The sequence below is a fragment of the Syzygium oleosum genome, unplaced genomic scaffold (genome assembly GCF_021117445.2).
Source record: "Syzygium oleosum isolate NSW1041296 unplaced genomic scaffold, Sole_v2.1 Sole_v2.11, whole genome shotgun sequence".
Taxonomy (NCBI): Eukaryota; Viridiplantae; Streptophyta; class Magnoliopsida; order Myrtales; family Myrtaceae; genus Syzygium; species Syzygium oleosum.
The window spans coordinates 5,785,070-5,807,416 of NW_026607495.1; the positions used below are offsets into that span (position 1 = coordinate 5,785,070).

A 22,347-nucleotide genomic window follows, 5' to 3' on the forward strand; every position below is an offset into this window, starting at 1 on the left:
TGCTTTCGATCAGTGACGGACACGATATAAAAAAATTCAGAAGAATCCCTCAGGAATTCTGTTGCCATTTTTCACCGGACGCGCCGTCGAGATCGGCACCACCATCTCCACCATCGGTGCTGTTAGTTGCGGAATCGTACGCGAAGCCCCAGATGGAGACGCAGTTCTCATCACCTGCAAAAGACGGGAGAATACGATGTAAACCAATGGCAACAGCAAACTGTTGAGGTGATCAAAACAGAGTGGGTGCACATATATGGCTTACGCTACGAAGATATCTACTCTAATCCGTCTAATTAAACATGGAACAATTTGATCCAAGCACATCATGAAAGAACAGCGGAAAAGACTATGGCTGCTGAAACTGACAACAAAAACTTTAGGATGGCAAAATCTTAGCTTGCTCCAGAAGTCGAAAAAAAAAGGATATCTTTTCCACACAAAAATTGCGAACACTGGACCATAGAAGACCCTCCAGTGAGACTTTCGAAAAGAAAAAATGGAGAACAAGAACAAGAAATAACACAACAGAGGATTCTGGGGCCCGATATTTTGATTGAATTAGCACAAACACCAAGTCATTGAATCATGCGAAGTGAAATATGCTGTAAACCGCAAAAGGTGGACAGTTGTGATACCCCTCAAATGATATTCTGCATCATCGTCCTCAGGAACTTCAAATCTTCGATGCCCTGAAGAAGAAGCAGCCATTGGCAGAAATGGGTGGAAGGAGAAACCATTTACTGTATCTGCAGAGTCACAGAAAACAAGGAATCAGGCAAATCAGACAGAACTAAACATAATATGCGTAAGTGGACAGGAATCCCTTGAGTTCCAAAGCATCAGACAGACCCGATGCAGCCTGAAAGCCTGAAATCCACTGCCCAGTTTGGAGATCATATATATGAACTAGACCATCCTGAAGACAAATACTGTTAGAAAGAGTAGATGATTGACATAAAAAGGTCAATGTAAATGTAAAACCAGCATGATACCTGACCGCCTGTGCCAAGATGTCGACCTAGAGGTTCAACATCAAAGTATATCCGCTGGTTGGTATCTTCAGATGATCGGTACAACCTATATAAAGGATTGAGGGACAAAAGAAGTCACTTGAATGATTCGAAAAACAATAAGGATAGCAACAGTGAATACTTGAGAGAAAAAACTTTGCCTTAGGAAAGGCGTATTTAGCAGGAAATATTCTACTTTCTCATCTAATGACCCAAGATTGCAGTAAAAATATGTTATTCAGTTGGATAGATATAGGAGCTTTGCTATCACAAGAAAGCAATACTCACTTGTAGACAACATCAACAGTCTTGCGAACGTCCCAGCACATAATAAAAGGGTCCTACATAGAAATTTAAGAAGAGACAATGTCAGAGACAGACATGCCCAAAGTAAATAACGTACAAATAATGTTTACCCACAATTCCTGGATGTTAAGTTCATCCCAAAGCACTAAAGTTGTTTTCATACCTTCTGAATTGGTACGAAAATTATTTGTACATTCTATCAGGAGTTGACTAGATATAGGATTAGATATGTTTAACCAATCAACACACATCCAATATGTGAAAACTCAAACACACGGGGACAAGGAGGTACGATCAAAATACAAATAAGTATCTTAGATCCTTTAATCATTTCAGAAAACATCACTAATTAGCAACAAGTGCCTTGTTACTTGTTAGATCACTCTGACTGGATAGAACAGGGCAGGATCATGCCCCTAACCCCACCTCCCTCTCTCTCCCCCGCCCCTCCCCCTCCTCTCTCTCTCCTTCCGCCACAATCCGCACCCCAGTTTACACCCGAAGCCATTCCCTTCCACCTAAGAGAAAAGCTTTCCAATTTTATCTTGTCCTTTGTGGTTGTATTTTATATCAGGCTTTATATCTGGGTATATCCAATCTGATAGACTTTGCATGAGCCAGAAAGGAGACCTTAAATCATATTAGCCTCTATAAAAACCAAAGAACAGTCAAGCAAGTCTAAGACATGAAAAAAAGGTTATCTTTCAGTAATGATCAGTATCAGTAGCAGATGGAACAAATTTGCATAACTTAAGAGGCAACAACGAATTTAATCATTCGTCATCACAAGGTAATTGTTCCATCGTAGGTAGAGAGAGAGAGAGACAGAGAGAGAGACAGAGAGAATGCTATTGAGTCATTATATATTTCCAAGAAAAGGAAAAGAGAAGGTTTAGAGCATTCGACCTTTCGTCCTCCAGTATACAAGTAGTTTCCATCTTTTGAAAATAGCACCTACAATTGCAAGCTTATCACCTATAATTTCTTGAGAAAAAACCATCACATAAGGGAAATCCAATCATCTAGCACTTACATGGGTAACCCCACCTTGTTGACCATGTAAGACGTATAAGAGTTCCATGTTATCTTCTCTGTAGATTGCAGTAGTCTGGCTGTAGGAACCAGTTGCCAGCATTCCGGTATGGGCTGGAGAGAAAGCAATGGCAGATATAATACCTGCACAAAAGCAATAGACAATGAGATACTCAATTCTTCCTTTTTATCTTGTGATCTCAATATTATCTTGTATAATTATACAATAAACATAGAAATCCAGGGCATTAAGGAGATCCGCTAGTTCCCTTTACATGCATAGTATATAAGCCCCATGGCAAAATAGATAGAACAAATCAGCCTTACAATCAACTGTAATCCTCTGAAAATGAAATACTCAATTCTTCTCTATTGTAGTTTTTGAAATCCTCTTTTATTTAACTTGTTAAACAAATCTCTAGTAATAACCAAACCAGGACAAACAACGCACCTGTTTGACCTTCTTTATTTCCTTGAAGTGTTGAGTGCATCTCAAAATCTCTACCAGGGCGATGTACGTCAAACACTCTTATGGATTTGTTATATCCAGCAAAGATCCTACACATGAACAGAGGATGTAGTTTGAAACTTTAATAGACTTAAAATGCTATAAACCCTACGTAAAGAGAATACTCCAACAAATAAAATCATTTAAGATAACCACAAAAACCACCAAGCAACCAAACACCAACGTTCCGAAATTCGAGTAGCAGAGCATAACCAAAATCACCAAATTCTGATTTCTTTCAACAATAGTAGGTAAAGTAATGCAAGATGTCAAACAAGACTTTCAAGGGGAATTAGAGTGGACATTTTGACAAGAGGGAACTTAAGAGTCTTGAAAATTGAATGTTAACCTTACTTGTTCCCAGCAGGATTAAACGCAATTGAAAATGCAGCTGTAATTTCATCCACAGCATCATAAGCCCTGTATGTGCAACGTAGCTGCAATGTCAAGTGTACGAGTCAATAAAATTTCCTGTTTTTCTCAAGACAATTAAAAACGAAACTGCACGTAGAAGATTGTAAAAGAGAAGCGAAGGTTTATGCAGACAACAGAGTTGCTACAAAGCATGTCTAAGATGTGCGACAAGCCCGGGGTCTACAACTTCAGCGTACCCCAAAACAATATATGCCTTCCATAAAGTCTCCCTAGAATTCTTGAAACCTCTAAACTAAACTTAACATTTCTGACCTGTCCAGTAGTAGCATCCCAGACATGAATTGGATGATCACGCGTAGTTGACGCGAATACACAGCTAACCGGGTCTGAAATGTGAAAAACTTCCATAATCAATTCTAGCTGTGGCTAATTACCAGAAGATAACTATAGCTGAAAATATAATCATGATACATAAAAGAAGAGTAAAATTTTACGAGACAACCTGTAGCAGACATGTATGGGTACCAACAGAAATCATAAACTGATTCCCCTTCTGTCACAACTAGATTTGCTGCAAAGGAATCTGCAACCAAAGAGAACTGAATGAGACATAGACCACCCATTATCTGGATTTGCGATCATTTCGTTGTAGATATCACTCGCAAATAGTCCCAGCACGCCTAAAGCTAACATCTTTCAAGCTACTTAAACACACAGAAACAAACCCACATTCTACACGACCACAAAACTCCTTGAAGACCTGTACCTCGATCAACATCAGACGAACTTGCATTTGTGCCGTCGTCACCCCCGTAGTCTGGTCTGATCACGACACAGAGCAACCAAATTACCACCAACATCGCCACATCTCATGAAGGAATAAAACATAAAAAGGAACAGAAAAATCAGCAAGCACCACCATTGTCCCGAAACAAACTTACAATGCGAACACACGAAGGGTATTGTCCTCCGAACTACTGAGAAGGCAAGTCCCATCAGGCGACCTAACAAAAGCCCAAAAAGAAAAAGAAGCAATCATCGCTCCCAAAGCCACACCACTGCTCGGAAAAGGAACAACCCAAACACCCATCAAGGGAAAACAAAAAATTCGCGCACCATTTGACGCCTTTAAGGAAGTTGTTCGGCTTCTGGTCAGTTCTGAACTGTCTGTGGAAATGATGGGCTCTTTGAGGGGGGACATCGAACCGAATGGCAGGCCATGAGTAGTCTTGATGATGAGCGGCCTCTGTGGGTTCCTTGAGCGGGCTCAGTTGATGCTGCTGCCCTTCTTCTTCTTCTGCAACCATCCTTGCGTGAGAGAAAGAGTGCGTGCGTGGTGAAGAGCTTCGAGCACGAGCTGCGAGACTTTGCTCGAGTCCTCGCCGGCTAGTTTTGGCTCCCGTCGGCGCTTCCCCTCTTTTTTGAGTTCGGCAAAGGGAAAAGAGACAACCCCTCTCACCCTTCGATTTGCGAAATGAAAATAAAACGGGAATAAACAATAATTTCATGAAAATAAACTAAACTCTTTTTGAGTTCGCCCGACGCCGGCGAGGGCAACCTCTGCCCGCCAAGGCCGGCGGAGGGAAGAGAGGGAAAAGGAAAATGAAAAGAAAAAAAAAACTTAAAAAAATAAAAGATGAAATTGCTCTTATTCTGATCGCCGGAATAGTCATGTGATTGCCGGTCAGTGAGCATTTGACCGGCCGATGAACCCAGGCTCTTATTTAAAACTAATTGGGCACTTCGGGCGTTTATTTGAAACTGATTGGGCACTTTAGGCCTTTATTTGATATTATATCCACTTTAAACCCTTTTTTGAGAAAATGACCCCATTTTGGGTACTGATTTAAAATTTTCCCTTAGAATTATATTATAGTTTCTAGTGATTATAAGTTAGTCAAAAATTGCTATGACCTATTTTAAATATAATCCGATAAATATATCAATATATCGTGATTACATAACTAGTAATTCTTATGCAAATAATTATATATTGGTGTAAACATATCAAATCATACACTATTAACAATTTTTAAAATGAACTATAATGATCAATTATGATAAAACCGTTTTAATTGATTATTATAATTAATATCTTGATTATTTAAGTTTGAAAATTGAGTCATCTTATAATTTAAGCTTCATTTAATTCAATAGTTTAATATTTGAGAACTTAATTCTAGTATGGTTGATTATATACTGGACATTGCACTTCATTTGATATAAATCACATGTCGGTGAAGCACAGAAAAATCTCTCAATATTTCTACTTACGATTTTGCTTTAAAATCTGAAGCCAAAAAAATATGAAAAAAATAATATATGATTCGAAATTACATCATTTAAATATTTCTAAATGTTTCGAGTGTTTCATTCTAAACAATAAATTAAATTATAAGTGCCGCGAAAGTTACTAAACATTAAAAAGTGAAAGTAGAAAAAATATAAAAAAAGTTGAAGCACTTGAAATCTGCCTTGTCAACATGTGATGAAAAGACAAAATGCTTACAAACATGCAACATCTCGTGTATTTAAATCCTAAAATTTGCTATAATACTTACATTTCATGCATTTAAATCTTCAAACGTGCAACTCCGATGCACTTGAATCTTTTCATTAGCTCTGTCAATTGTAGCTTAACGGAAAATAACACATGACTCTTTATTTATTTATTTATTTTATATGTCTCGACTGTTAGTAAAAAAGAAATGTCATGCCGAGGTTTTCCGAAAGTCGAACTAAATCAAACCGGGGAACGAACCGGGGAATACAGTTTAGTTCCAATTGCAAGCTTTTTTGACGGGAAAAAATCCCCTTGAACCAAAGCACTAATATTAACCTCTTTCCCCGACAGGATCCTGTTTACAACTAGAATAAAACTCGAAACAAGAGCAAATTAGATACATGTTAAAAACTTAACACAGTCGCTTCACGTAACTTTACTGTCAAATTAGATACAAATGAGCGTAGCCATGAGATCAACGAGAAACCCAGACTTTCATATGCTTATATGAGGACCCCAATCGAAGTTAACCTCGGCATTTTCGGACGCTTTTCGAAAGCTGTTCACATTTTTGCGCACACCAAGTAGTTCCCACGGAACAATGGGTGTGGGCAATTTAACCTTGATAACCAACTTTTCCAGCACAGGTGCATCCCCGAGAAAAAACTTAATCAGGGTGAGCAGACGGTTCGACCCAAATCTATCAGCTCCAATGACGATGATCTCAACTCTCTTGAGATGTTTTGCCAAACATTCGAAGTTCCCCTTCCGTAAGCACAATAATTCTTCTTCGTTAAAGTTAACGCAATCTTCAGATTCTCCATCAGATTCTTCATCAAGCTCAAACTGCACATAGATACCCCATTTGAGAAAACTTATTTCACATTAGATGTGGATCCACCGAAAAAAATAAACCATTGCCTCACTAAAATTTCAAACAAACAACTTTCATTTGTTCGCTGCAGATGCTAGTTAGTTTTACTTTATAACGAATCTTATTCAATTTAAGCTCTTAAAGTTGTTTACACATTAAAAACATGTTCTCTTACTAAGTTCTCATCACTAAACTCTTAGTTCGAGATCCTAACGCTACATGGCAGCAAAAGAACCTCCAGTACAACACTGCAGTTACTTTAAGACATTAACTAAAACAGCTTAATATTGCCCTGCACAAATGTTAAGTAGACTGACAGAGCCATGAGCAAATTTCAATTGCTGGAACAGATAGAGTTTGAGATTGATCATCTTTATGTGCTTCCAAAAATTTAACTCGCTGTTTAAACATTCGTGCAAAGAGGAAGTCAGTCAGGTGTATGACTAATTTTTCCAGGCACGGTGAACTTCGCAGCATGTATGCTATCCCAGGAAGGTTCAGTTGACTAACTGGTGCCTCTGGTATCAGATTCTGACATTTTGACAATGGAGACGGCACTCCTTCCATCTCCAAATGGGACATTATCTAAGCACATTGAGCAAGCAACATAAAAAATTTAATTAATACTAGTTTTCCTGTTTAACATGAATAACAATCCCCCCAAATACGATGTCCTTTGACCCTGTCTCCCAGCCAAGGAAAAGACCGATAAGGATACTACAAGTAGAAATGAACAAGTGAATCCCTTGAAGAATAGAGACTATTTACATATGCTTCTCGTGTTGAACTTGTGATACTTGAAGGATCTGAAAATTGTAATAGTTGGTCACATAAGACAGCAAACATCGTTGTTGACAGAAGTTTCCAAGTAAATCCATCCATTGCCATTGTACATATATGGTGAGAATACTTTGTAAGATGATTATCAAACGACAGCCTAATGCGATGAGAGAGCAGGACCGGTTCTGTCAACCTAAGATGACTAGGTCCATTCCTCTCCGTCATATTTCCGGATAATTGTATTTTCTCTATAAATTGAAAGAATCAAATTTCAAGAAACCTTTCCGACTAATTTCTTCACGCATTTTTCTTTTCAATATTAAGGCATCTAAGAATGCTGCGGTGAGTAGCATCCACAATAATTAAACAGAGGGAAAAAGCTCCAAGGCTCACAATCTTATGCTGTAACTCGGAACACAAAGTTATGAATCATCCCATTTGCCAATAACTAATTACACACGAGTTCACAATGATTCCCCATGACGGAAGATAGAATGCCACAGAGAGCTGAGGTCACTCAACCGGGGCAACATACAGAACTAAACGGTGCTATGAGCGGACACCATTCAACACGAGTACGTCTCATAAATGTTAAAAGTATCGAGCTTGTACCTGCAAACACCAACCACCAATGGTGATTGTAGGAACTCCGCGCAGCTTCTCAAGAAGTTCCTTCAACAAGTAGCGGTACATCCTCTTGGCACCAGGCCAAGCAGTTGGAATGACAAAATCTAACTTGGCTTCCACCAAAGAAGATATGTCGTCAAGTGATATACCCCTTAGCCCCTTCGGTGGATACCACGTCCCTGATACACACAACGACAGCAAATGCGGGGCCCTAATTTTCTCCAATTCAGAGAAACTGCCGCCAATGAGTAGCAAGTCTTTCACACTTGTTGAAGAATCTATAACAATGTTCTTCACGCCCCGGAACCAGGCCAATGTAAGGGACTCTAAAACAGGACTTCCGTTGAGAATGCTCCCGAGGATATCATCGCTCAACTCCACATCTTCCATCGACAAGACCTTAAGAAGAGGCCACGAAATTGTAGTAGCCCCTTTCAACCAGAAACAGCACGCACTGACTTCCAGGCGCACCAACCGACTCAAGCAATACAGGAACAGCGGCGGTTTATATCTCAACCCGTCCGAAATGGCAATCAGCCGCAGGCGAAGATCCTCCACGCGGTGCTCCTCCGCGAAGCGGAGCCAGAGGTCGAGATTGGGACCGTCGGCCTCGCTGAAGTGGGTGATGTGGAATTTCGTCACCGGGGCCGAGGCGCACTGCCTCAGGACGCTGTCGACGAGGGACTGGAAGCCCGAGGGGCTGGCTTCGTGATTGCGATGCCAGAGTCCATCGAACTCGAGGTGGGGGGTGGTGGTCGTCCAAGTGTACCGCCACCCCCTGGAGAGAGCGCTGGTCTTCACGACGTCTTTGAAGGGGAGAAAGGAGAAGATGCGGGTGATAACGTCTTTTGGCAAGGCGCTGATGTGATCCATAGGAGGGAAGCTCAAAGGTGGAGGAGGAGGAGGAGGAGGACGTCGGTTCCCTCCGGTGCGACTCGGCAGGTCGCCGGAGGATCAGCGGTGCACGGCGCCGTGGACGGATGCTCTCAAATGGGATCGAAGGGGAAACGACGGTACCTTCAACAAGAGAGATCGAGGACGAGGCCGCTCGCCAATGAACAGGGAGCTCCGCAGTTAGGCCGCCGCCATCGCCGGCATCCAGGGGCGGAAAACCCAGCAAAAAAAGAGGGTGGGGAGCTTTCCTCTCGCCCAGATCTGTCCACGGATCTGTGGGTCGGCTGCTCCTCGGCGGCGGCGGCGGCGGCGGCGATCGCGGGATTTCTATGTCCACGAACACCCCGCTGGTGTCGTCGTCGTCGTCGTCGTCGTCGTCGCTGCTGTCGTCGCCCTAGCCAAGCGTGCGCTCCTTCAAGTGATGAAGAAGTGATTGCATCCGGAAATCACGCGTCAGATATGGCGACGCTGTCTCTTCTTCGTCGCCGTATTTGCAGATCAAGATTCCCGCACGCGCAAGGCCGGCCCCCAGTCAAGAACCGGAAAAGAAAAAGAAAGAAAGAAAGATACGCGAGAGAGCTTAGAGAGAGAGAGATCGAGCGAACTGAGGGAAGACCTCCCCAGGGAACGACGGAAGGTTGGGAGAAAGGTCGGTCGAACGGGAGGGAGAGGAGATCAAGCAGAGGGACGACACTGACGAAAGATTTGCCCAACGAAGTGGCTATAAATAAGAAGGAAGGGGAGGAGGAGGAGGAGGAGGAGGAGGAGGCGGAGAACCAAGCCACAAGGTAGAAGAGTTCTAAAACGGTGGTCGCTGCCCACAGCAAATGCGAGCGATTGATGGATGAGTTTGTCCCTTTGTACGAGCAAAAACATCAAGGCGGATGGATGCATGTGGACATCTGGAAGGAGGAGGCTTGTTGCACCAAAAGACCTGGGGGAATAAAAGCATATTCCCAAAGGTTTAGTTATGCCTCAGTCTTTACATCATTTCCCCCTCCTTTTCTCTAAAGTCGTTATCTTCATTTGTTACGTTGCATAGTTATCGACATGTACCCCTCCCACCAAAGTCTTCTCAGTCGGCGGAGAAAGGAGATCTCCTTTACATTCATCATATTGAATTGAAAGGCAAAGTTTATCAGGCTCAAACGGAGTATATCCCGGTTGCCCTCGTTCAATTATACCTCGGCGATTGATTTTCTTTCCGTTGCTGGTCAAGTCGTTTCGCTATCATCCGCCGGCTATATATTCGAAAACATCGCTACTGATAATAATTAAATATATACATGAAGTAAAGTTCTTTTTCGTGACACTGATGCGACATTCAATTGAAAAGAAAAAAAGAAAAGAGAGCGAAGAATTTATAAGTACGTATGTTAAATTGAGTTTTGAATTGTTCCGACAAAATAGGAATCCGCACGAACACCACTTTGATCGTTGTTGAATTAATATATTTTTCTTTTTTTCGATTGATCTCCTCCTCTCTTTATTCGAAAGAAGGTCAAATTAAGTTTGCCGTACCCACCTATTGCGCTGTCCCTGTGTCTCAAAACCCATGCAACCGGAGCTACCTTCACCCTCTTTATTCTCGTTTCTTGAAATCAGAATTTATTGGATCAATTAGGCACAGATGGGATTTGAAATTCAACTTTGTTTTCCCTATTCAATCCAATTGAATTCGACAGGAATCAAATGCTATATAAAAAGATCCCTACTTTCCTATTCATAAATTCGCTTTCCCCTATCCACTCTACCATAGTGGTCGCCACACTTGTTGCTCACCGCCCATTGCGTCTTACCATAGTTCGGAGTCGTGTCACCTCCAACTAAGATTGGCAATTTTGTACGAGATTCATTTACACGACACATAGGTAATTGTGCTCGATTAAAGCCTAATCAATTTCATTTCATGAACGGGTCAACATGTGTAGGCACAAATAATAAACATGTTGATCACAAATCGAACAATGAACCTTTCAAAACTTTTATCACACTCTTAGACATGTTTATTAAAAAAAAGTTAACATTAACCTAGGTTAACACCACATGCTTAGATACATTTACATGCGTTAATACTCCTTTGAGCACATTTTTGCACATTTATAGGACAAGTGTATCTTAATCGTGTTACACATGTGTAAGTAGTATAATCCGATAGAAGAAGGGAGGTCATTCAGTTCAGTGTCCTCCAATGCTAAATACGAAAGAGATCTTAAGTTACCAACTGATTACCGTTGCAAGTACTGAGTATTTCAAGATTCTATACGGACTCTCTGGGAAAGTAATTGCTTTAATTGAAGTTTCATCGATGTAGAGCTCGTTCGAAGCTTCCAAGGAAGCCATATCTTCTGGCAGCTCTAGCACGAAATTGCAGAACTAGTTTATGCAAAGCAACTAAGTTCCTTAGCTTGCTAATGGATCTGCCAACACGCAGTAATGTACAACAATATCCCATGTTTAGTCTTAAGTTTATGGGAGCATGGGAACCGGAGATTTAGCTAGCCAACCACAAACTGGAGCTTAGATAGACATCCATCCAAAGATAGAGAAAAAAGGAGTCCTATCTTTCCAAGAAGACTTAATTAGTGGCAACCAGAGGAGAACATGTACACTTAGATCTCGTGCTGAAGGTGCCAACTTTATCGAGTACAAATTTAGAAATCTAAAGGTTCTCATTATTCTTGACGATGTTGGTGATTTTGCACAAATCAATTCATCAACCAGAGATCCAAGTTGGTTAAGGAAGTAGGATCATCGTGATCTCTATTGGGAATAGTATTGTTGACATTCATGATGGTGAATGTCAAGAGGAACTACTTTTGCAAATACTATTGCAAAAGCAAATGAACGATGACCATGCTTTTCAACTATTAGTAAGCTTGCTCTTAAAGGAAAACCTCTTCAAGAGGAATTCTCCTCTTTGGCACTAGACATTAGTTCGACCACCAGAAGAATTCCTTTGCGGTACATGTAAGAAGGCATTTTCTCGTGCTTTCCAACATAAAAATAAATGCCATATCGAGACATATCTTTTTGGCATTGTCCTTTGAATGTTCATATCTTCTCTTCAGAGTTCTGTACCTCTTTGTTCTTTCCATGTTAAAATGAACCAACGACGCAAAAGGAATTCCCTTGGCAGCCAAACTAATGTCCACGCCAAAGAGGAGAATTCCTCTGAAGAGGTTTTCCTTTAAGAGCATGCTCACAAAATAGTTGAAAAGCATCCGTATTTTTCAATGAAGATGTCATCACGAAATAGTGAGGCTTTCGTAGAGAAAATGAATGGAGCTCCTTCCTAGAAAGCCTTCGTCGCGGCTAGACCTGTCAAAATAGGTCATAAACCCATTTCTTAACCCATATATTAGTAAATGGGTCATAAATGGGTAGAAGTTTAATATTAGTATTAAATGAGTCATAAATAAGTCGTAAATTGGTCATAAATAGATTTACAACTGATTTAAATTTAACTTATCTCTCGCCCTTACTCAACCTTGCGCTCACTCACTTCGCGCACTCATCTCAGTTTGGGTATGAATTTTCTTAGATTTAATTAAATATATAAGTGTTTTAGCAATATGGGTCTGATCGAGTATGGATTGGGTATGAGTCGGGTCAGGTATGGTTCAAGAAAATTGCATTACGCATAAATGGATCATAAATGGGTTAATGGGTCTAGTCGCAGCTAACATTGCATAGAGAACAGGTCTTTCTTCGAACAGGGGAAGATTTTTAATATTATGTGACTTTTAATAAATTAAAAAACGTTCCGTGAAGATCCAGCAAAACCTCACTAAGCTAACAGAAGGACTATTGGTAACACGATTTGTTTTGGTTTTCCAAAAGTCGAACCAAAACGAACCCTGAAACAGGGGAAAAGAATCCGCTTGACCCAAATTAAACCACCAAAAAAGGTTAAGTTAAAATACGAATTTATCTTCTTTTGGGCAGCAAAGGAGTACTTCCAGTATGTGTCTTTGACCAAACCACCCATTCATATGTTGATAATTTAAAACACTAATATTAACCACTTTCCTTAAAGAGGTTCATATGTACAACTAAGTAAAACTTGAAACAAGTGCAAACTAGATACATGTCAAAAACCTAATATTGTCATACTATATGTAACTTTACTGTCAAAAGAGAGTGAATATAAATGAGCAGTGCGGTGCTCAGGGCGACATACCCTTGCCATGAGATCAAAGAGAAACCCGGATATTCATCTTTTATGAGGACACCTATTTGAAAGGATAATTGAAGATAACTTCAGTATTTTTTGAAGCTCTTCGATAGCTTAGCACAGTTCGGCTCACACCAAGTAGTTCCGGATGAACGGCGGTATGTCGTGTGCACAATTCAGCCTTGATAATCATCTTCTCCAGCGCCAATGTATCACCAAGAAGCAACTTAATCAGGGCGAGCAGATGTTTCAACCCATATCTATCAGTTTCAAAGCCGGTGATCTCAACTCTCTTGAGATGTTTCGCCAAACACCGAAAGTTCCCCTTTTGTGAACACAAAAAATCTTCTTCTTCATCAAAGTTAATGCGTTCTTTAAATTCTTTGTCAATCCCTAACTGCACATAGATACCCCATTGAAGAAACTTACTTCACATTAGATGCACATTAGATGCCGATCCACGGAAACAAAAATAAAAATAAAAAGAAATTCCTGGCCTCACTAAAATTTCAAATAAACAACTTTCATTTGTCCACCTTAGATGTCAGTTTTACTTTATATCGAGTCTTCATCAATTTGAACTCTTAAACTAGTCCACACAATAAAAAATCTTCTCTTCCTAGGTGCTCATCTCTAACCTATTAGCTCAAGATCCTAACCTTACATGGCAGCAAAAGAATCTCCAGTTCAACACTGCAGTCACTTCAGGACACGAACTAAAACAGCTCAAGATGGCCCTGCATAAATCTCGAGTAGACTGAAAGAGTCATGGGCAAATCTCAATTGCTGGAACAAATAAGAGTTTGAGATTTATCATCTTTATGTGCTTCTAAAGTCTTAATTCATTTTAACATTCACGCAAAGAGGAAGCCAGCACAGGAAGCAAACTGAAATTAATATAGCAAAGGAACAAAGCACCGATAGGGGGAAGTCAGTCAGGCTTATGACAAACTTTTCCAGGCACTGTGAACTTTGTAGCATGTATGCTATCCCAGGAAGGTCCCGTGGACTAACTGGTGCATGTAGTATCAGATTCTGACATTTTGACAATGGAGATGGCACTCCTTCCATCTCCAAAAGGGACAGAATCTAAACACATTGAGAAAACAACAAAGAAAATTTAATTAATGTTAGATTTCCTGTTTAACACGAATAAAGAATAACAAAATTACAGTCCCTCCAACTACGATGTCCTTCGACCCTATCTCCCAGCCGGTAAAAGACCGATAAGGATACTACAAATAGAATGAACAAGTGAATCCCTTTAAGAATCGAGACTATTTACATATGCTTCTCATGTAAAACTTGTGATACTTTTAAGGATCTGAAAATTCTTGTGGTTGGTTACATAAGACAGCAAACCTCGTTGTTGACAGAAGTTTCCAAGTAAATCCATCCATTGTCATTATAGAATATTGTGAGAATACTTTGTTAGATGATTATGGAACAACAGCCTAATATGAAAAGAGAGCATGGTCCGGATTTGTCAACCTAAGATGACTAGGTCCGCTACTCTTTGTCATATTTCAAGATAATTATATTTTATCCACAAACTGAAAGAATGAATGGAAAATGTAACCTTTTCAAATATTCTCTTCATGCATTTTTCTTGTGAAAATCAAGCATCTAAGAATGCGGTGTTTGAGTACCGTCTATTATAATTAGCAATATCTAGTGGCATCCATTGTCCCTAATTGAGTGATCCCAGATCCATTTATTTAAAATTAAACAGAGGGAAGAAGCTCCAAGGTTCACTATAAGTTCTTACGTAGTAACTGCAAACACAAAGTTATGAATCATCCTATCTGCGAACAATTAATTACACATGAATGCACAACGGTTCCCCTTGACAAAAGACTAGAATGCCACAGCACTAAACAGTGCTAATCACAGCACCATTCAACACAAGTAAGTCTTATAAATGATGAAAATATCGAGCTCATACCTGCAAACACCAACCGCCAATGGTGATTGGAGGAACTCCGTGCAGCTTCTCAAGAACTTCCTTCAACAAGTCACAGCAAACCCTCTCGTCACCAGACAAATCAGTTGTAATGTTGAAATCTAACTCGGCTTCCACCAAAGAAGATATATCGTCAAGTCTGAAGACAGCACGATGACACCAGCCCCCTGATACTCGCAACAACAGCAAATTCAGGGCCCAAATTTTGGTCGTGCAATATGAACTGAGGCCGGCGAGTACAAACTCTTTCACACTCGTTGAATCTATCATAATGTTATTCACACCACAGCACTTGCGCAACTGAACAGACTCTAGAACAGGACTATTCCTGAAAATTCCCTCAAGGATATCATCCCTCAAATCTGAAAATTCGATCAACAGGACCTTAAGGCAAGGCCAGCTACTAGTCCTACCCAATGAGAAATTGCAGCAGCTGACTTCCAGGCACACCACCCAACTTGAGCAATACAAGAACCGCGGCAGTATATGGAAGGTCGGCGGAAGGAAATTCAACCTCAGGCAGAGATCCTCCGCGCGGCGACGCTCCGCGAAGCGGAGCCAGAGGTCGACTGTGCAGCGGTGGGGCTTCTCGTACTTGAAACTGCTGACGTGGAACCTCTTCACCATGAGCGAGGTGCACTGGCTCAAGACGCTCTTGACGAGGGACAAGAAGCCCAAGGTACCGCGAGGCCGGTCTTCAATCCCTCCGCCATCGAAGACGAGGTGGGCAATGGTGGTTCAAGTGGACCGCCAGCACTTGGAGAGGACGCTGGTCTTGACGACATCTCAGAGGGGCAGAAACGAGAAGACGTGGCGGATCACGGCGTCCAGCAAGGCGCTGATGAGATCCCTAGGGCTTCTGCTTCGTTTTGGATGTGGAGGAGGTCGGTTTCATTCGGTGCGACTCGGCCGGTCGCCGGAGAATTTGCGGTGGATGGCGCCATGCATAGAGGTCTCCACCATGGATTCGAAGTTTTCGAAGGATTTTCACTTTCTGTGTCGACGGCGACTGAAACTGAAGTCAATGTCGCCCTTTTAACTGATTGTTTTACCTGATGCAGCCTGAAAGCCTGAAATCCACTGCCCAGTTTGGAGATCATATATATGAACCAGACCATCCTGAAGACAAATACTGTTAGAAAGAGTAGTTGATTGACAAAAAAGGTCAATGTAAATGTAAAACCAACATGATACCTGACCGCCTGTGCCACGATGTCGACCTAGAGGTTCAACATCAAAGTATATCTGCGGGATTGAGGGACAAAAGAAGTCACTCCAATGATTCGAAAAACAATAAGGATAGCAACAGTGAATACTTGAGAGAAAAAACTTTTCCTTAGGAAAGGTATATTTAGCAGGAAATATTCTACTTTCTCATCTAATGACACGACATTTCAGTAAAAATATGTTATTCAGTTGGATAGATATAGGAGCTTTGCTATCACAAGAAAACAATACTCACTTGCAGACAACATCAACAGCCTTCCAAACATCCCAGCACATGATAAAAGGGTCCTACATAGAAATTTAAAAAGAGACATTGTCAGAGACAGACACGCCCAAAGTAAATAACGCATAAATAATGTTTACCCACAATTCCTGGAAGTTAAGTTCATCCCCAAGCACTACAGTTATTTTCATACCTTCATGATAACTTAGACTGTGTTTGATCACAGGATTGATACGAAAATTATTTGTGCATTCTATCCAGAGAGTGACTAGATATAGGATTAGAGATGTTCTCCTATCTTATCCTGCTTCACCGGTTAACACACATCCGATATGTCAAAACTCAAACACAAGAGGACAAGGAGGTACGATCAGAATGTAAATAAATATCTTAGGTCCTTTACTCGTGTCAGAAATCATCACTAATTAGCAACGAGTACCTTGTTACTGGTTAGATTACAGTCAGGAAAGAACAGGGGAGGATCATGCCCCTGTGCCTCCCCCCCCCCCCCCCCCCCCCCCTTGCCTTCTCTCTCTCTCTCCTTCCACCACAATCCCCACTCCAGTTCACACCCGAAGCCATTTCCCCCCACCTAAGAGAAAAGCTTTCCTTGTTTATCTTGTCCTTTGTGGTTGTATTTTATATCTGGCTTTATATATGGGTACATCCAACAATCAAGTAAGTCTAAGACATGAAAAAAAAGGACATCTTTCAGTAATGATCACTATCAGTAGCAGCTGGAACAGATTTGCATAATTTAGAGGCAACAACAAATTCATCACTCGTCATCACAAGGCAATTGTTCCATCGTAGAGAGAGAGAGAGAGAGAGAGAGAGAGAGAGAGAGAGAGAGAGAGAGAGAGAGAGAGAGAGAGAGAGAGCGAGAGAGAGAGAGAGAGAGAGAGAGAGTCATTATATAAATTTCCAAGAAAAAGAAAAGAGAAGGTTTTAGAGCATTCTACCTTTTGTCCTCCAGTATACAAGTAGTTTCCATCTTTTGAAAATAACACCTGAAATTGCAAGCAAGCTTATCACCTATAATTTCTTCAGAAAAAACCATCACATAAGGGAAATCCAATCATCTAGCACTTACATGGATAACCCCACCTTGCTGCCATGTAACGTATACGAGTTCCATGTTATCTTCTCTATAGATTGCAGTAGTCTGACTGTAGGAACCAGTTGCCAGCATTCCGGTATGGGCTGGAGAGAAAGCAATGGCAGATATAATACCTGCACAAAAGCAATAGAGAATAAGATACTCAATTCTTCCTTTTTATCTTGTGATCTCAATATTATCTTGTATAATTATACAATAAACATGGAAATCCAGGGCATTTACGAGAGATCTGCTAGTTCCCTTTACATGCATAGTATATAAGCCCTGTGGCAACATAAATAGAACAGTTCAGCCTTAAAATCAACTGTAATCCTTTGAAGATGAGATACTCAATCCTTGTCAACTGTAGTTTTTGAAATCCTCTTTTATTTAACTTGCTAAACAAATCTCTAGTAATAGCTAAACCAGGGCAAACACAATAATGCACCTGTTTGACCTTCTTTATTTCCTTGAAGTGTTGAGTGCATCTCAAAATCTCTACCAGAGCGATGTACCTCAAACACTCTTATGAATTTGTTATATCCAGCAAAGATCCTACACATGAACAGAGGATGTAGGTTGAAACTTTAACAGACTTAAAATGCTATAAACCCTACCTAAAGAGAATAGCTTTAACAAACTAAATCATTTATAAGAACCACAAAAACCACTAAGCAACCAAACACTCATGTTCTGAAATTCGGGTAGCAGAGCATAACCAATATAACCAAATGCTGATTTCTTTCAACAATAGAAGGTAAAGTAATGTACGATTTCAAACTAAAATTACTAGGGGAATTAGAGTGGACCATTGACATGAGGGAATTTAAGAGTCTTCAAAATTGAATGTTAACCTTGTTTCCCGCTGGATTAAATGCAATTGAAAATGCAGCTGTAATTTCATCCACAGCATCATAAGCCCTGTATGTGCAATGAAGCTGCAATGTCAAGTGTATGAGTCAATACAATTTCCTGTATTTTTCAAGACAATTAAAAACTTAGCTGCACTTAGAAGATTGCAAAGGAGAAGCAAAGGGTTATGCAGACAACAGAGTTGCTACAAAGTATGTCTAAGATGTGTGATAAGATTGGTGTCCACAATTTCAGTGTACCCCTAAATGATTATATGGCTTCCATAAAGTCTCCCTAGAGTTCTTGAAACCTCTAAACTAAACGTAACATTTCTGACCTGTCCAGTAGTAGCATCCCAGACATGAATTGGATGATCATGAGTAGTTGACGCGAATACACAGCTAACAGGGTCTGAAATATGAAAAACTTCCATACTCAATTCTAGCTGTGTGTAATTACCAGAAGAGAAATAACTATAGATGAAAATATAATCATGATATGTAAAAAAAGAGTAAAATTTAACGGGACAACCTGCAGCAGACGTGTGGGTACTAACAGAAATCATAAACCGATTCCCCTTCTGTCACGACAAGATTCGCTACAAAGGAATCTGCAAACAAAGAGAACAACATGAGACATAGACCACCCATTATCTGGATCTGAGAATATTTGGTTGTTGATATCACTCGCAAATAGTCTCAGCATTCCTAAAGCTAACATCTTTCAAGCTACTTAAACACACAAACAAACCCACATTCTACACGACCACAAAACGCCTTGAGGACCTGTACCTTGATCAACATCAGACGAACTTGCATTTGTGCCATCGTCACCCCCGAAGTCTGGTCTGATCACGACACAGAGCAACTAAATTACCACCAATATCCACACATCTAGTGAAGGAATAAAACATTAAAAGGAACAGAAAAATCAGCAAGCGCCACGACTGTCCCAAAGCAAACTTACAATGCGAACACACGAAGGGAATTGTCCTCTGAACTACTGAGAAGGCAAGTCCCATCAGGCGACCTAACGGAAGCCCAAAAAGAAGAAGAAGCAATCATCGCTCCCAAAGCCACACCACTACTCAGAAAACGAACAACCCAGACACCCATCAAGGGAAAACGAAGAATTCACGCACCATTTGACGCCTTTGAGGAAGTTGTTCGGCTTCTGGTCTGTTCTGAACTGTTTGTGGAAATGATAGGCTATTTGAGGGGGGACATCGAACCGAATGGCAGGCCATGAGTATTCCGTAAGGTTTTAACGTAGTCCTTTTTATGCGGAAAATTTAAACATTTAGAATCTTAAATCTTCATGATTTTCACAATAAGAGAGACGAAGACATACTTTTATCCATAGCGTTTTACTTGAAGATAATTACTGCAGAAAAATGGAAGAAACAAAGAAATCTGATTTCTCTCTCTTGACCCACTTTTCTCTTAACGTATATTATCGATGGAGGATAAAAACACAACGTTCTTTTCGTGCGTTATCGTGGGTGGAGAGAAGACCAGATTCTATTTATATATACCCTTTTAAGTAGTGCCTTCCATCAAAGCATATCTCACTTTTTAAGAGTCGTACATCTTTGGAGGAATTTTAACTTCTCAATAGAATTACACATTTTCATCCATTTTCATAGTCAATAAGTTTTAGCACTTAAATATTTATTAAACCATTAATTCATAATATCATGTGAGCCACATTATTCTTGCATTCTCCCACTTGGCCCATATGACCTTCCTTTCATGGTTTAATAAAGACCATAATGTGCACAATAACATTATGCTAAAACCTTTCTTAAATTGCCTATCATATAAAGATCACAGTTAAATAAAGAAACTAATGTGAGTCATAGCGGTTATATGCCATTAATCGACATAGTCCCTTCCATGTACTACAACTATAACTCCCTACTTAACATGATCCATAAATGAGAACTATAGTAATGGTCCAACTATAATGTCTCTGTTAGAGACCGTCCTGTTACACATTCATCTATTTCCATCATGTATACAATAGAAAACAGGAAATATCAGAAACACATAATTGAGCTCATAGTGTCAAATAAATAAACTTAATGCACTCATAATACAATCATTAATGACATCCAATAATACCCATCCTTTCGACATGTTCTTTAAATATTTTGGACGGCAATCCTTTTGTTAAAGGATCTGCAATCATAAGGTTGGTGCTAATGTGCTCAATTGACACTCTTCGTTTCTGAACTTCTTCTTTAACGGACAAGTATTTAATCTCCATATGTTTAGCACCATTGGAGTACTTGTCGTTCTTAGAAAAAAAAAAAACTGCTGCAGAGTTATCACAATAAATTTTCAGCGGCCTGGCAATACTGTCGACAATCATGAGCCCTGAAATAAAGTTCCGCATCCATATCCCATGAATAGTGGCCTCAAAGCATGCCACAAATTCAGCCTCCATAGTAAACGTAGCAATAATTGATTGCTTTGCACTTTTCCATGAAATTGCGGCTCCAGCCAAAAGATACAATTAACCAAAAGTTGATTTTCTTGTATCGGTACATCCGGCGAAGTCTGAATCTGAATATCCAATCACCTCAAGATGATTAGATCTTTTATAAGTGAGCATGTGATTCTTCGTTCCTTGCAAGTATCTAAGAACTTTCTTTGCAACTTTCCAATGATCTAATCCTGGGTTACTTTGATACCTGCCCAGCATTTCGACAGCAAAACTAATGTCTGGTCTGGTGCAAGTTTGCGCATACATTAAGCTTCCGACAACAGATGCATAAGGAATACTTTTCATTCATTCTTGTTCCAATTCACTCTTCGGACATTGCATAAGACCGAATTTGTCACCTTTCTGAATTGGAATTGCCCCTACTGAACATTTATCCATATTAAATCTCTCTAAAATTTTATCAATATAGGCTTTTTGAGACAACCGTAACAATCCTTGTGATCTATCACGGAATATTTCTATTCCTATCACATACATTGCATCTCCCATATCTTTCATTTCAAAATTTTTAGAGAGAAATTTCTTGGTTTCATGTAACAAACCAAAATCATTAGTAGCAAGTAAAGGGTCATCAACATACAGAACTAGAAAAATAAACTTGCTCCCACTAACCTTCATGTATATACACCGGTCAACAGTGTTTTCCTTAAATCCAAAAGAAGTTATGGTATCATTAAACTTAAGATACCATTGTCGAGAAGCTTGTTTAAGTCCATATATTGATTTCTTTAATTTACACACCATGTGTTCCTTTCCTTTAACTGAAAAGCTCTCGGGTTGGTCCATATAAACTTCTTCCTCTAAATTCCGATTAAGAAAAGCAGTTTTAGCATCCATTTGGTGTAACTCTAAATCGTAATGAGCCACCAAAGCCATAATGATTCTAAGCGAGTCTTTCTTGGAGACTGGTGAAAATGTCTCCTTATAGTCAATGCCTTCTTTCTGAGTAAAATCTTTAGCAACAAGTCTGGCCTTGTATCGTTCGATATTACCTTTTGAGTCACGTTTGGTCTTAAAGACCCATTTACACCCGACCTTTTTGCACCTTTCAGGCAATTCAACGAGATTCCAAACTTGATTTTGATCCATAGATTTTAACTCTTCTTCCATGGCATTGAACCATTTAGTAGAATCATCACATTCCATGGCTTGTGAAAATGAACCTGGATCATTACCAATTCCTAAGTCAATTTCTGACTCTTGTAGATAAACCACATAGTCATTAGAAATAGTCGACCTCCTTTCTCTTTGAGATCTTCTTAATGTTATTTCTTATGGCTCAACTACTGTAAGTTCAATATTGACATTTTCATTATGGAGTATTTGATCATTAATTTGTTGTTCTTGATTATTGTTTGGTTGAACTATAATATCAGGAACAACAAC

General features: G+C 40.0%; 4 protein-coding genes across 13 annotated transcripts in view; all 4 read right to left on the bottom strand.

Moving 5' to 3' along the window:
• Positions 1–22,347, bottom strand: part of LOC115693487 (uncharacterized) — a 26,701-nt gene continuing 4,354 nt past the window's right edge. The window contains exons 2-15 of one of the 8 annotated variants that reach the window (XM_056315847.1): positions 4,351–4,642; positions 4,176–4,238; positions 4,001–4,056; positions 3,737–3,817; positions 3,547–3,620; positions 3,214–3,296; positions 2,803–2,909; positions 2,353–2,495; positions 2,226–2,273; positions 1,302–1,354; positions 996–1,080; positions 853–919; positions 639–749; positions 1–174 (exon numbers count right to left, since the gene is read on the bottom strand). In XM_056315847.1, the coding sequence (XP_056171822.1) occupies positions 50–174; positions 639–749; positions 853–919; positions 996–1,080; positions 1,302–1,354; positions 2,226–2,273; positions 2,353–2,495; positions 2,803–2,909; positions 3,214–3,296; positions 3,547–3,620; positions 3,737–3,817; positions 4,001–4,056; positions 4,176–4,238; positions 4,351–4,541 (1,287 nt within the window). In that variant the 5' untranslated portion in view covers positions 4,542–4,642 and the 3' untranslated portion in view covers positions 1–49. Of the gene's footprint in view, positions 175–638; positions 750–852; positions 920–995; positions 1,081–1,301; positions 1,355–2,225; positions 2,274–2,352; positions 2,496–2,802; positions 2,910–3,213; positions 3,297–3,546; positions 3,621–3,736; positions 3,818–4,000; positions 4,057–4,175; positions 4,239–4,350; positions 4,701–22,347 lie in introns of those variants that run through there. The other 7 variants (XM_056315850.1, XM_056315848.1, XM_056315849.1 and 4 more) reach the window with 7 other exon arrangements.
• The window catches only part of LOC115693484 (putative F-box protein At1g49610), a 26,101-nt gene continuing 9,862 nt past the window's right edge, over positions 6,109–22,347 (bottom strand). Inside the window, exon 3 of the mRNA XM_030620504.2 lies at positions 6,109–6,583. Within this exon, the coding sequence (XP_030476364.1) occupies positions 6,233–6,583 (351 nt within the window). The 3' untranslated portion in view covers positions 6,109–6,232. The remainder of the gene's footprint in view (positions 6,584–22,347) is intronic.
• LOC115693488 (F-box/LRR-repeat protein At5g02910-like) lies at positions 6,714–9,482 on the bottom strand. Its single transcript, XM_056315855.1, has 2 exons — positions 8,004–9,482; positions 6,714–7,196 (listed from the first exon to the last, which is right to left on the bottom strand). Exons 1-2 carry the CDS (start codon positions 8,889–8,891, stop codon positions 6,915–6,917), a joined length of 1,170 nt encoding a protein of 389 aa, XP_056171830.1. The 5' UTR covers positions 8,892–9,482; the 3' UTR covers positions 6,714–6,914.
• LOC115665881 (F-box protein At5g03100-like) overlaps positions 12,909–22,347 on the bottom strand; it is a 26,676-nt gene continuing 17,237 nt past the window's right edge. Inside the window, exons 1-3 of one of the 3 annotated variants that reach the window (XM_056315844.1) lie at positions 15,035–16,090; positions 14,001–14,178; positions 12,909–13,482 (exon numbers count right to left, since the gene is read on the bottom strand). In XM_056315844.1, coding sequence (XP_056171819.1) covers positions 13,148–13,482; positions 14,001–14,178; positions 15,035–15,679 — 1,158 coding nt within the window. In that variant the 5' untranslated portion in view covers positions 15,680–16,090 and the 3' untranslated portion in view covers positions 12,909–13,147. Of the gene's footprint in view, positions 13,487–14,000; positions 14,179–15,034; positions 16,091–22,347 lie in introns of those variants that run through there. The other 2 variants (XM_056315842.1, XM_056315845.1) reach the window with 2 other exon arrangements.